The sequence below is a fragment of the Dermacentor silvarum genome, chromosome 9, assembly GCF_013339745.2.
Source record: "Dermacentor silvarum isolate Dsil-2018 chromosome 9, BIME_Dsil_1.4, whole genome shotgun sequence".
NCBI classification, from domain to species: Eukaryota; Metazoa; Arthropoda; class Arachnida; order Ixodida; family Ixodidae; genus Dermacentor; species Dermacentor silvarum.
The window spans coordinates 91,379,271-91,390,443 of NC_051162.1; the positions used below are offsets into that span (position 1 = coordinate 91,379,271).

General features: G+C 46.7%; 1 protein-coding gene across 1 annotated transcript; it reads right to left on the bottom strand.

Moving 5' to 3' along the window:
• Positions 1–2,475: 2,475 nt before the first annotated feature.
• Positions 2,476–8,574, bottom strand: LOC119463737 (uncharacterized). The gene is made up of 4 exons (XM_049655357.1): positions 8,547–8,574; positions 6,001–6,215; positions 3,546–3,708; positions 2,476–2,486 (listed from the first exon to the last, which is right to left on the bottom strand). The coding sequence occupies exons 1-4, from the start codon at positions 8,572–8,574 to the stop codon at positions 2,476–2,478; spliced, it is 417 nt and encodes a 138-aa protein (XP_049511314.1).
• Between the last annotated feature and the right edge of the window lie 2,599 nt (positions 8,575–11,173).

Sequence of the window (11,173 nt, forward strand, 5' to 3'; positions counted from 1 at the left end):
GCTTTGGATTGTTTACCCTATAAAATTGGCTTCTTCCGTAAACACTAAAACGACGACAACCCTTACACCACACCATACTGCCACCTTTCTTCTACAGCTTTCGAAATACGGACGTCCGCCGCTCGTATAGTTCACGTTACCGGACGCTTTGTGGTTGTCAAATACAAACCTAGAGGCGGCTTCAGCGAGTTCTGCGTCCATCGCATTGCTGTTGCACGCCACACTCCCAAATTCCTTTAGACCCCTCACAGTCACCTGGCAGCATCATGTACTAGTGTCGAATCATTTTTAAAGCGAATAGCTTTCTCTGCACCTTTCGCCCGTTTTCGTGGTTTTCGCGGCGGTCGTTGGTTTGTGGTCGATGGTCGGTATAGTCGGACGTGCGATAGTAGCCCGGCGGAAGGTTCCCGTTCCCTCACACAACCGAGTTGCGGGTCGCGTTCCACGCCGAACGCCAACTTTGTAGCTCTTTGATAGGCACGTGCTATTGCGCGTGAGCTTCGATATGTCTGAACGCTCAGATGCGGTGAGTGGAGCACTCGGAAAGGGAAACGTTCTTTGTTCGTTCGTCCGTTCATTGGGGCTATTTATTTGCTTTCATTCACAATCATCGTCGATAGCATCTGCACATGTGTTTTTTTTTTAAAGGTAACGTCTTCGAATTAGTAGCGTTACATGAATAGTACGAAACGCGATGGCAAATGCTCTACGACATATAGGCAGAGCTGGCATGTGTGAACTGGCGGATAGCGATCGGAGCGCAGTAGCTGGCGTCACTGGTGACCCTAAGGCTCGCTGTGAAACCAGGAGACAGCGCAATGAGAGGAAACGAATATAACGGAGGGAATTTACCAGTTTGTAGTCCTTCACGATGTCCCGAAGAAGCGCGCAAAACGCCAGCATGGTCACCAGAAGCATTCCCAGACCGAAGATGATGAGCTCGAGTGCCAGCATCGGCATTACTGCGCAGTTATGGTGGAATCAGGGCTTTCATTCATTCATTCATTCATTCATTCATTCATTCAGTCCAGTTAGGGCAATTATGTTTAGGTTTGAGCAACATTCATGGACAACATGTTTACATATGCTAACTAATGTAAACGGAAGACAATCACTTTAACCAATTGACTAAGAAATAATGTTACGATTCACAAACCGATCAAAAACACGCAAAGCAACAAAACTATCGATCACAAAGATATAAAACAAGCTATTATCGATCAAAAACTTCAAGGAGGCATGGACAAAATAAACTGTAGTCTTAAGACGTAAAAACAAGAAGGCCTGCTGGTATGCTTGCATTAAAGCTTCAGTCGATGTCTCCCACGAACTGTGGAGCGCTCAATGTCGACCACTCGAATACGCCATTAGAGTGAGTTGCTCTCTCCGCTTACCACATGTGCTTCCGTAGAACCAGTGCTCGTCGTCGTGGTCCAGACAGTTGGCGACTCTGTCGCATATGAAGCCTTCCCAGATGCAAATTCCGGACGTGGCGCAGAAGAACGTGCCATCTTCGCATTTTCCCATGGAGCCTGTGAAACGTACATGGTCACGAATGAACACGTGATAGCTTGAAGGAGAGATAGAAAGGCTATAATCAAAGCAGACTTGAACCCTGCCCTTGTGCACTTTAAATTGGTATCACGACACGGAAAAAAGACAAAAAAAACACGAAAATAACTATCATACTAACAAAACGTACATAAATAAAACGTAACACACATACAAAAATAAAGGGTCAACCAAGTGTCGACGCTAAAGAAGACACGGTCTACGTACATGATGGTCGATGAATAACTGTCGATTATACCTCTCTATTCTGTCTCTTTCTGTCCCTTTTTCATTTCGTGTCTTATTCGTATCGCATTTCGGCGCAACTAGCCAACCTTCACTTCTTCAGCGTAGACACTTGGTTGACCCTTTCTTTTCTTGACCGAGAGGTCAAGTGTGCCATTCCCGCAGATAGGCCAGCTTATGGAGCAATGCGGTTAATTTTCGGTTATATTGGCGCTAATTGCGCCCGTACCATTAAGTTTACCTGCTCTGTGACTGATTCTCGCTTTTTGTGCAATTGACACCTATATTTTGATATATTTTGCGACTTGCTACGGCGCTCTGGAGGCGGGAAAAGGTCGTCGCTTTTTTTAGAAGTGGTTACAAGATACCCAGATCCAAGATACGCCAAACTCGTGTGAGCTATGCAATGAAAACCTTGTCTTAAAGAAACTGCTCTTACAGTGGGAAGAGGTTTTTTTATTAATAATAATTATTATTAATCGTGTGAACGTATATGCAAACATCAGAAAGAGTGTCTGTGATGTTTCGTTTCTTTGAGAAAATATTTTTTAAAAAGGCAAGTGGTGCCGACACCTTGAAGCTCCCGCACTAGCTCGATCGCCACGACGTCACGAGTTTTGATCGCGCCTTCTCGGGCGTAGTTATTTTTTTATAAATAAATATGAACTATGCTATATTCTAAAAGATCCCTAGAATGAACTTTGCAAGGGTTAAGAAATTTTACTCAGGAACAACGACCCAAGTACGAGAAAATGTCTTGAAATGCATGACGTCAAACTGACCTACCAGCGCTGGAAATTCGGTGTGACATTTTAAAACATGGAACTTTGACCTCCCTTCACGCTTGTAATAATCAACCTTAATCCCAAAATTAAAGTAGGGTTTTCAACAACTACTTCATTAGTCTAAACTAAATTAGTATTTATTGTTAGTGTCCCTTTAATCCTCACAGAATTGAGGAAGGAATAAAGTACCAGTCTGATGACGTTAAATAAGGAGACATCATTCTTATTGGTGGATTTAAAGAGCGCTGTAAGGCAAACAAAGTTCTTTAATTGCGCAAATAAGAATAATAACTCCTTGTTTTACATCGTCAGGCCGTCATTTTGGAACCGAAAGTGATACCAAGGCCACCACGTACTGTATGACGTCACTTATCAAGCCGCTATATTTGAACGATAAGGTTGATTTTTTCGTGCTGCATTCTACACTCATTCTTTCGTGCTGTCTTTAGTTCATTCATCTTTTTTCTGTGTGTGTGTGATAGGGAAAACGTATAGATCAATTGCTCAATTGCCAACGATAGTAGGAGGTATAACTACGGAATCTATGAATGCAAGTTATAATCAAGCTTACAAACAAGATAAGCAAGCATGAAACATATCTTTAAGCAATCGTAATATTTCGTAATTGTATTGATTTAAAAATAAACGACAGCAAGACAATCGAGCTGCGTGATCTTTGAAGAAATCCCAAAGCATGCTTTGCAAAACCTCAACTCAGCAAAATTACGCGACAGTAAATTAAAGCAACGGTACCAAAACAGAGACAACTATACGCAAACCTGAAGCTCAAGTTCAACATATATGCTTTTAAATGGTCAGTATAAAATGTATGCTAGAGACTCAGTTACTAGTATCATTTTCTATTAAACATTTTTTAAGGGCAAAGGAAAATGTGCGTTGATTCAAGAGCTTCAAAAAAAGAAAAGAGGCAATATGGAGTTACATCATATGGAGGCGGCTTACTGGGGAGAGAGCCAGCTGTGATGTACAGTGACACAGGGCTGCGAGTCACCTCCATCGCCCAAGTAGGATTCAGGTGGAGCGTGAAGCTCACGCTGTTCTGATGCACCTCGACGTTCTTCGTGTTGCCGCAGACCGTAACCGACGTGTGATTCCCACGGCTGACCTAAGCATTTTACACAAAGGAATAAAAAAAAGTTACAGTGACGTTTCACTTCGTGAACGCTGGCTAGGCGCAATCGCGTGGACGCCGCGGACAAGCACGGCGAGCACCGCGGCATCGAAGCACAGAGGGAAAGGGTGCGAACGCGGCGGTTCCCTTCTCCACCTCCAGGCGCCTTCCTCCTCCAGCGTTCGCTTCCCTCTCGGCGTCAAACATAATCTCGCCGATTTGACAGACGATTAATGTACGCTTGCGCGTTAAAAAGAAGTCGGTGGGCTGTATCGGGTACGTAGACGCAGTGTAGCGCGCGTGAAATGACTTGTGCGTGCTGCTGACGGTGTATGAGCACTATGGGGTACAGAAATGCCGCAACCTTATACACAAGTGAAATTTACTCACGTATTATAAAGCTTACGTGTTTATGATACAGCTATAGTGAGTGTCCTACGATCTAATCTTGCAATCGTGCTCGTTCTCTATCCGTAGTGAGCCTGTCGTGGTCAAATGTGGTGGGCGAGCACTGGTATCTCTCTGCCTTGCAGCCCGAGTCCCTTCATGTCATTTTTGACCCTGCGTGTTGAACGCCACAGCCTAGCAACCGTCAAATCTCCGCATCGAATTGCGCACTTGTAAGTCGTGTAACTCCTCGTGTCTTAGCACAAATTGTGCTACGGCGGCGGCTGTTGCAATGTGCACATGCTTGGGTATACTTATGCCTGTGTACCAGATGCAACTCTGGGAGTGTTAGCCAGCGCCACTGATGGCCAAGGCGGCAGATGATCCTTTTGACAGATGGCGTCACGTAGTACGTGAACCTTTAGGAGCAGGCAGTTGACCAATAAGCCCTCGTACGCTACCCGAAGGCATTAAACCTGCCGGAGTCGAGACCCTCGCCCATCATTTTTCATATCATCGCTCTTTATTTGCACGATTCTTAGCTTCTTGTGACGCTTCTTCGTTACCCTCCAAGTTCCAGCACCATATGTAGGTATATACTGTAGAACTCACTGATTATACACTTTTCAATAATATCAGTAAATTGACGATCATTACTCGGGAGTGTGCGCCATATGCGATCCAACGCATGCAGTTTGCCTCGGCGATCAAAACACAGCGCGCCACATACGAAAGAAAGGCGTAGGTACACGCCACGTAATTCGATGCAACATTAAGATTCATATTTTTATACCGCGAACTACGACGTTGCCTTGAAAACGTCGCAGATCTGCTACTATTAACAACCGAAAGGGCGGAGTAAAACGTTGCTGCGACCAGCGCGGTCTCAGCGCTCCGCCCGCGCTCGCGACCAAAACATAGTACGGCGCATACTGGAAGCCACAAAATAAAAGTGTACAGATAATAGTGATTTGACGTAACCTTACGTTTACAACCTATAGTTGTAATATATGAAATATTTTTTTGTTTCTTGGTAAAAAGCATCGCAAGTTAACAAAAAGTCGCAGTTTCGCTCGAAAGGCGAAGCATCAATTGCGATAGCAAATTAGTAGAGAGCTATACGGAGTAAGGATAGTAGTTTTATCGGCTGTATAAACTTGGACACATTCGCTTACGAACTGAATTAACAAGCATGGTGTCAGCGGGCGCAAGCAAACATTAATAGATCACACTCGATGACCGCACACAACCGGTGCCAAAACACTGGCGTGAGCGAGCGCGGTCGCAGCAGCGAGTGAAGGTTCGTGCGGTCTATCACTTAAACGTAAACTGAGCGGCGTAAGCACAGCGCATACAAAGGTAGGAGCCGTGTGCAGATCGCTTTCAAGATATGGTGCGCGCGACCGCCCACCCGCAATCGCGCAAAGTACAAGTACGCAGTTGCTGGCAGAGTAGAAGCAGCACCCCCTCCCTGCCCATTGTCTTCCCGCTTTCCTCCTTTCATGTGCGAAATTGAGTCACCAGTTCCCCTTGCGCCCGGTCGCAAGATGGCCAGTTGGTGCCGCAGCACAACGTCGCCCCCCCCTCCCTCCCTCCAATCCCCTCACGACCTTTCGCGCGACGGAAGACGTCGCGTTTGCTCTCCGCCATGCGCTCGTTCTCCGTGAAAGCGCGCGTCCCTCGCGCGCTTTCACTCGCACATGCAGCATACGGCGCGCGGCGACGATTTTATCGCCCTTGGATTTTACAGAACCTCACGGCGACGGTGACGGCAGAAATCCGCTTGAAGTGTCCACATAATTGCTATCGCAATAAAACAACTACACTTCGGAACGCGCTAAGTAATACTTCTGCGATCGCACTACTTGAGTAACGTCTGCAGCGTTCAGTCAACTGTACCTTCACGTAGTCGATGCATATCTCGGAAAAGAGGCTGGTTCGAAGGGTGTGAGAGATGTAACTGACAACGACTGACTGGTTCGCCACGGCGGTGGTCACGGTCCACTTGCAGTCGCGCAGTGGCTCGTCGAGTCGGTTGCATTCCAACAGAACAGCAGACTTCATCTCGGTAGCGGCCAGCTTCATGGTCTTCCCACACAGATCCGTAATCTCTTCTGTGGCGGGAAAAACAAGAAGTGCAGATCCAACACACTCATTGGACGCTACGCGAAGCGAAGCTTTTGTGACGTGGTTTATTAAGTACTAGATACAGCTAGATGCGATGCGTATAATTGTCTTCGTGGTTATCCTACGTGATGTGTAAATATCATTCTGTGTATATGCACAGCACAGGTTAGAACTTTAATGGCCAAGCAATGTTCATGTCTGTGCACTGTACCGTTCACCAGCTATCCCGAAACGCGAACAGCAGTTCATGCGGCTGTACACAGTGAGACATCGAGGCAGCGATGTCACGTGGATGAAGGCGATGTGTGATGATGGTCGGGGGAAGAATGTTGATAAGAGAAGTACTGATCACATCTAAATACATTTAGGGGTTCTGCACCCTTTGTGTCACGGTGGCACACATCTATGCGGGAGGATCGGCAAAGAATGGGTCCATACCAGGTGGCACATCCCCAATGGCCAAAAGATAGAGTATAGCCCAAATATATTAATATCAGAAAATCAAAGATGCCATTAGACATTATGAGCTGTTCTATCAAGATGTATGCGTGCTTTAGAGATATACCGCGAGTCAACGTTATGTATACAGCTTTTATGTGGTGCTTTACTGTTTTATTACGCAGAACAGAGGCGCGCTCACCGTTACTACTTCGTCGGTCAACACTCCGTGTTACATAAAGCGGTTTACTGCAGTCTGGCTATAGCATACACAGTAGGGATGAAGACACGATTCTTTCGGTGAGACGTCAGCCACACTGGCGGACGCCGGGATGCATGCGATAATCGCTAATCGACGCCATAGGTGTAACTAAAATTCACATATTACTTTCGTAATTGATAAATTTAAGGGGTATAGGTTGTAAGTGGCGAAATTGACGCCCGTCAGAACACACAGCAGGCCCATTCCGCAGAAATCCTGTGGCTAGAACCAGTTCGAAGATAATTACGTCATTGATAATGCGCGGCTAAACGAAAACATAGACAGCGCTTTTCGCAGTGCGAAAAAAAAATGCTAGTTTGAACACCAGTGTCACGTGGTGTTGACGTGACACCAGTGCATTCAGGCACAAGGTTTTAGTATGTATTTGTCGTAAGTAAATGATGCAAGGCAGAAGATCTCTAGTAAATCGTTACGCTTTTCGTATTGGTTGACCATCAATTTTGCAATAACACAATCTAATGACGTTGATCAAGAAGTTCATTGGGAATTTTTGTTGATTGCCTTATTCATATGTGATTATCACATAGATGCTGCCGTCCACCGCTGCGAATTGAATCCGCCTCGACATAATCATCTGCTGGGCCGACGTCTTCTGGCTTCAATTTTATCACGTGACGCGCCATCCTACTTCTTCCTTCATCTGTGGCAAAGTGGGTGCAGCCGTTACAGAATTAGGCTATAAACGATTACTTATATGTTGTGTAACCATCTCGGCAGAACGGATCAGACCGTGGATAGCGGAGGTCTCGCAAATTAAAAGCGAAGCTGTTGCAGACGGGCACACTGACTGTGACGCGATCAACAAAAAGTTGTCGCAGTTTCACCTGAAAGGCGAAGCATCAATTGCGATAGCAAATTTGTAGAGAGCTATACGGAGTAATGATAGTAGCTTTATCAGCTGGTCAAACTTGGACATGCAGCTGCAGCGGCAACACGCAGAACTGTTGTCGACGCCGTCGGCGTTTTGCCCGCGTTCGCACAAAATGCGTGCGGCGTTGGTGACTGTTGCCGGAGCCTCTGATATAAATAGGCACTTGGTGCCGCAGCTAAACGTCGCCTCCCTTCCCTCACCCTCCCCCCACGGCTTTTCGCGCGTCGGAACAAGGCGCGTTTGCTCTACATATATGGTGATTGTAAATGAGGAAAGAGACGCCTACTTCTGCAGCTAAGGGAGCACGGCGCAGAACGCGCGTTTGTTCTCCGCCGTGGGTTCACTCCCCGTGAAAGCGCGCGTCCCTCGCGCCCTTACACTCGCACATACAGCGTTCGGCGGCGCGCGGCGACGATTTCATCTCCATTGACGTCATACGGAACCTCACGGCAACGGCGACGGCGACGGCGACGACGACGGCTACGCCGACGGCAGAAATCTGCTTTGGAGTGTCCATATAATTGCTATCGCAATAAAAGAGGACACAAGCTCCTGAATGAAAGTGTTTGGGAAGCCCAAAACATTGCAAAGCAGTGTTACGCTGCACAATTTATCTGTCGCGGCACGGAGTCGTACTGCACGACGAATACTATATATCCCCCACAGTTACTCTTTACTGCTGCACGCCTGGTGCAGTTATTTAAAAACCCTGTAAAATTCACTTACTTCTGATGTATTCGTTTCCTGGGGACATGAGGGATCTGCGCTTCGTAAAAGCGTCTTCAGTGCAAAGCGCGAAGAAAGGCAGGCTAACGAAAACAATAGCTCTCATCTTCTTCATCTTCCTATATTTCACTTCTTCGAGCATGCAGCTTCAGTTTGCTTGCTTGCTTCCTATACCATGGCGCATACCCACAACGGAGGAATGGCCAAGAAGCAGATGGTTTCAACTATGTGAATTAGAAATTAAACAGAAACTAAATTTGCATAGCAGCAATTAGAAAAATACTGTTAAGAATTTTGAGATAAAATCATTTTGGACACAAAGAAGTGAAATAATAGGAATAATTCATAATTATAGAAATTCAGTAAGGCACTCTTTTTGTACCTCTAATGAAATTGCAAACAAGAAAAGCATCCCTGTGGCTGTGTCCCTGTGAAGTCGCCCCAAATGAGAGAATGGCTGGCGAGCCTAAGTTCTCGAAATGGAATTTATAAGAGTTTTCTTTCTCTTAAAAATCGACGGCACGAGAGGAGAGAATGACCAATGAATTCGGATGCATTGCAAAAAAATGTGGTTGATCCCTCTTATATAGGAATCGGTATAGAACACGAAAGTGAAACGTGTCTTCACAGAAGTAGTGTAATGTTTATTGCACATTGATATATAATGTCTATTGGTGTTTTGTGGCTAAAGCGCCCTTAGGCGTTGATGCACCCACGCTGACGCCTGGTGGCACGTCTCCTCCATCACGACTACCAACGTCGATGACCATGAGCAACCGTCGTGCATATGGAAGCTGCACTACGCTGCACACGCTAGCACAACGCGAAAGACGAAGCACGTAACTGACACACTAATACAACGCGCAAGACAAAGCACGTAACTGAATCGTCACCGAGTCAAATCAGCGCGTACAGCGCGTCGTAATTGCAGCCTCCGCGATCAACTTCAGAAACATTTTCAGAGCTAATTGCGGAGGCCACGCTCCGCTGTGCTGAGTACGGTGAACGCCACCTAGGTGGCGTTGGTAGTGCTTCTTGATGCCAGCGTCCCTTCGAATGCTGGCATCGAGGCGTCGTAGTGCTGAGACCACCGAAGCGTTCACTGTCGGTGCGCGTTAGTGTCATAATGCAGTACTTCTCTTTTCTGCTCGTAGGCGGCGGCACCGCCCCGAGCAAGAGCGCGGGTACACGGAGGAGTGTTAAGCCCAGACCACACGTACGCTTGCGGACGCGCGTAAGCTCGCGTCTACGCGCCTTGCGGTTGCCGCGCCTAGCGAGGAATGGCGGTTTGCATCCACAAATACGCGCGACAGCGCGCGCCACTGGCTTCACTTGTTTACACCTTGGCAGACGCCACTTCGTATCAAAATGCTTCAAAATGCTTCAAAGTGCTTCAAAATGCTTCGATATCTATAAACGTAATTGTTATCTTTTTGGAGCTGTTAGATCAGCACGAAAAGTGAAGAAGAAGCACTTTCTTGCATGATATATTTCTGCTTAACTGAGAGTTGAATGTACCGCGCCGTCGCTGCGTAGCCATGCGCGCCGACGCGAGGCAGCGAGGCAGCCCAGGCGCGCGATAACTGAGAGGAGCTGATCACCGAGATCGCGCCGCGTTTCGACGCGTACGAGCCGTGACGCACCGTCTGCGCATGCGTGGGCGTGTAGACGCGAGCTTGCGCGCGTTTGCAAGCGTACGTGTGGTCTGGGCTTTAGATATATAAGGCGCGTCTGTGTAGCTCTCTGCAAATGCGTTTGTGGCGCAATGGGTTAAACGCTCGGCGATCTATCGTCGCGGACCGAGAGGTCGTGGGTTCGATTTCCAAATTTTGCATGTTTGTGGAACTTTTTCTTCTGGTTTCTTTCTTTGTATTATGTTCTATGACGTATTTCCGTGACGGAAATACGTCAGTGAAGTCTTGGTGGACCCCGGCATAAAACACTTTCGTGTTAAAAGAACATAGAGGCGACACATCAAGACCAGGACTTTTGTAAGTAAAAATTTGGAGGCGGTATACTGCATCTCAATTTTGCAAAGGAAACTTCCAATTGCCTTGAAGGACAGCAATTATTATTCCACGGGAAACAAAGATGGTGGAATTCAGAAGACGATGTTAAAATAGATTTGCCGGAATTTTGCGATATAGAGAAATTTATGTACCTAGCCGCGGTTACATAAGCTGATATCGGCGAAACAGATATGGCAGGGCCATTAAGGAATGCTAGTGCGAGTGAATCAGCCTTTTCATTCAAGTGCAAACCACGATGTCCCGGTACTCAAAGCAAGTATACTTGCCGTAAATACGAAGGAACCATTGAACAAAATGTTCGCAGAATTCTTGAATTTAAAGATGCTGTAAGTGCTGTACGTACAGACAGTGTATCGGTCACAATAACAGCTAATGAGTCACGTTGGGGAATCTTTCGTAATGCTTCAGTTTGGCACATGGTAAGCCTTTTTTTTTAAATGCAGAGCATTTCTTTAACTCATATGTAGCGTGCGCCGTCCGTCCGCAACAGCTCGAGCACAGGTGCGCCCTCTCCCCCACTCCTCCTCTCCCGCATCACGCTTGCAGCACATGTGCAGCGCGCGAAGCGTCGTAGTTGAGTCGCTCTCCGACGCTGCA

Excerpts from the sequence above, each read along its gene's own strand:
- LOC119463737 (XM_049655357.1), bottom strand. The coding sequence starts at position 8,574 with ATGTCCCCAGGAAACGAATACATCAGAA. Across the intron at positions 6,216-8,546 it reads AGGAAACGAATACATCAGAA|AAGAGATTACGGATCTGTGT; the intron begins GTAAGTGAATTT and ends TTCCCGCCACAG. Across the intron at positions 3,709-6,000 it reads TATGCATCGACTACGTGAAG|GTCAGCCGTGGGAATCACAC; the intron begins GTACAGTTGACT and ends TAAAATGCTTAG.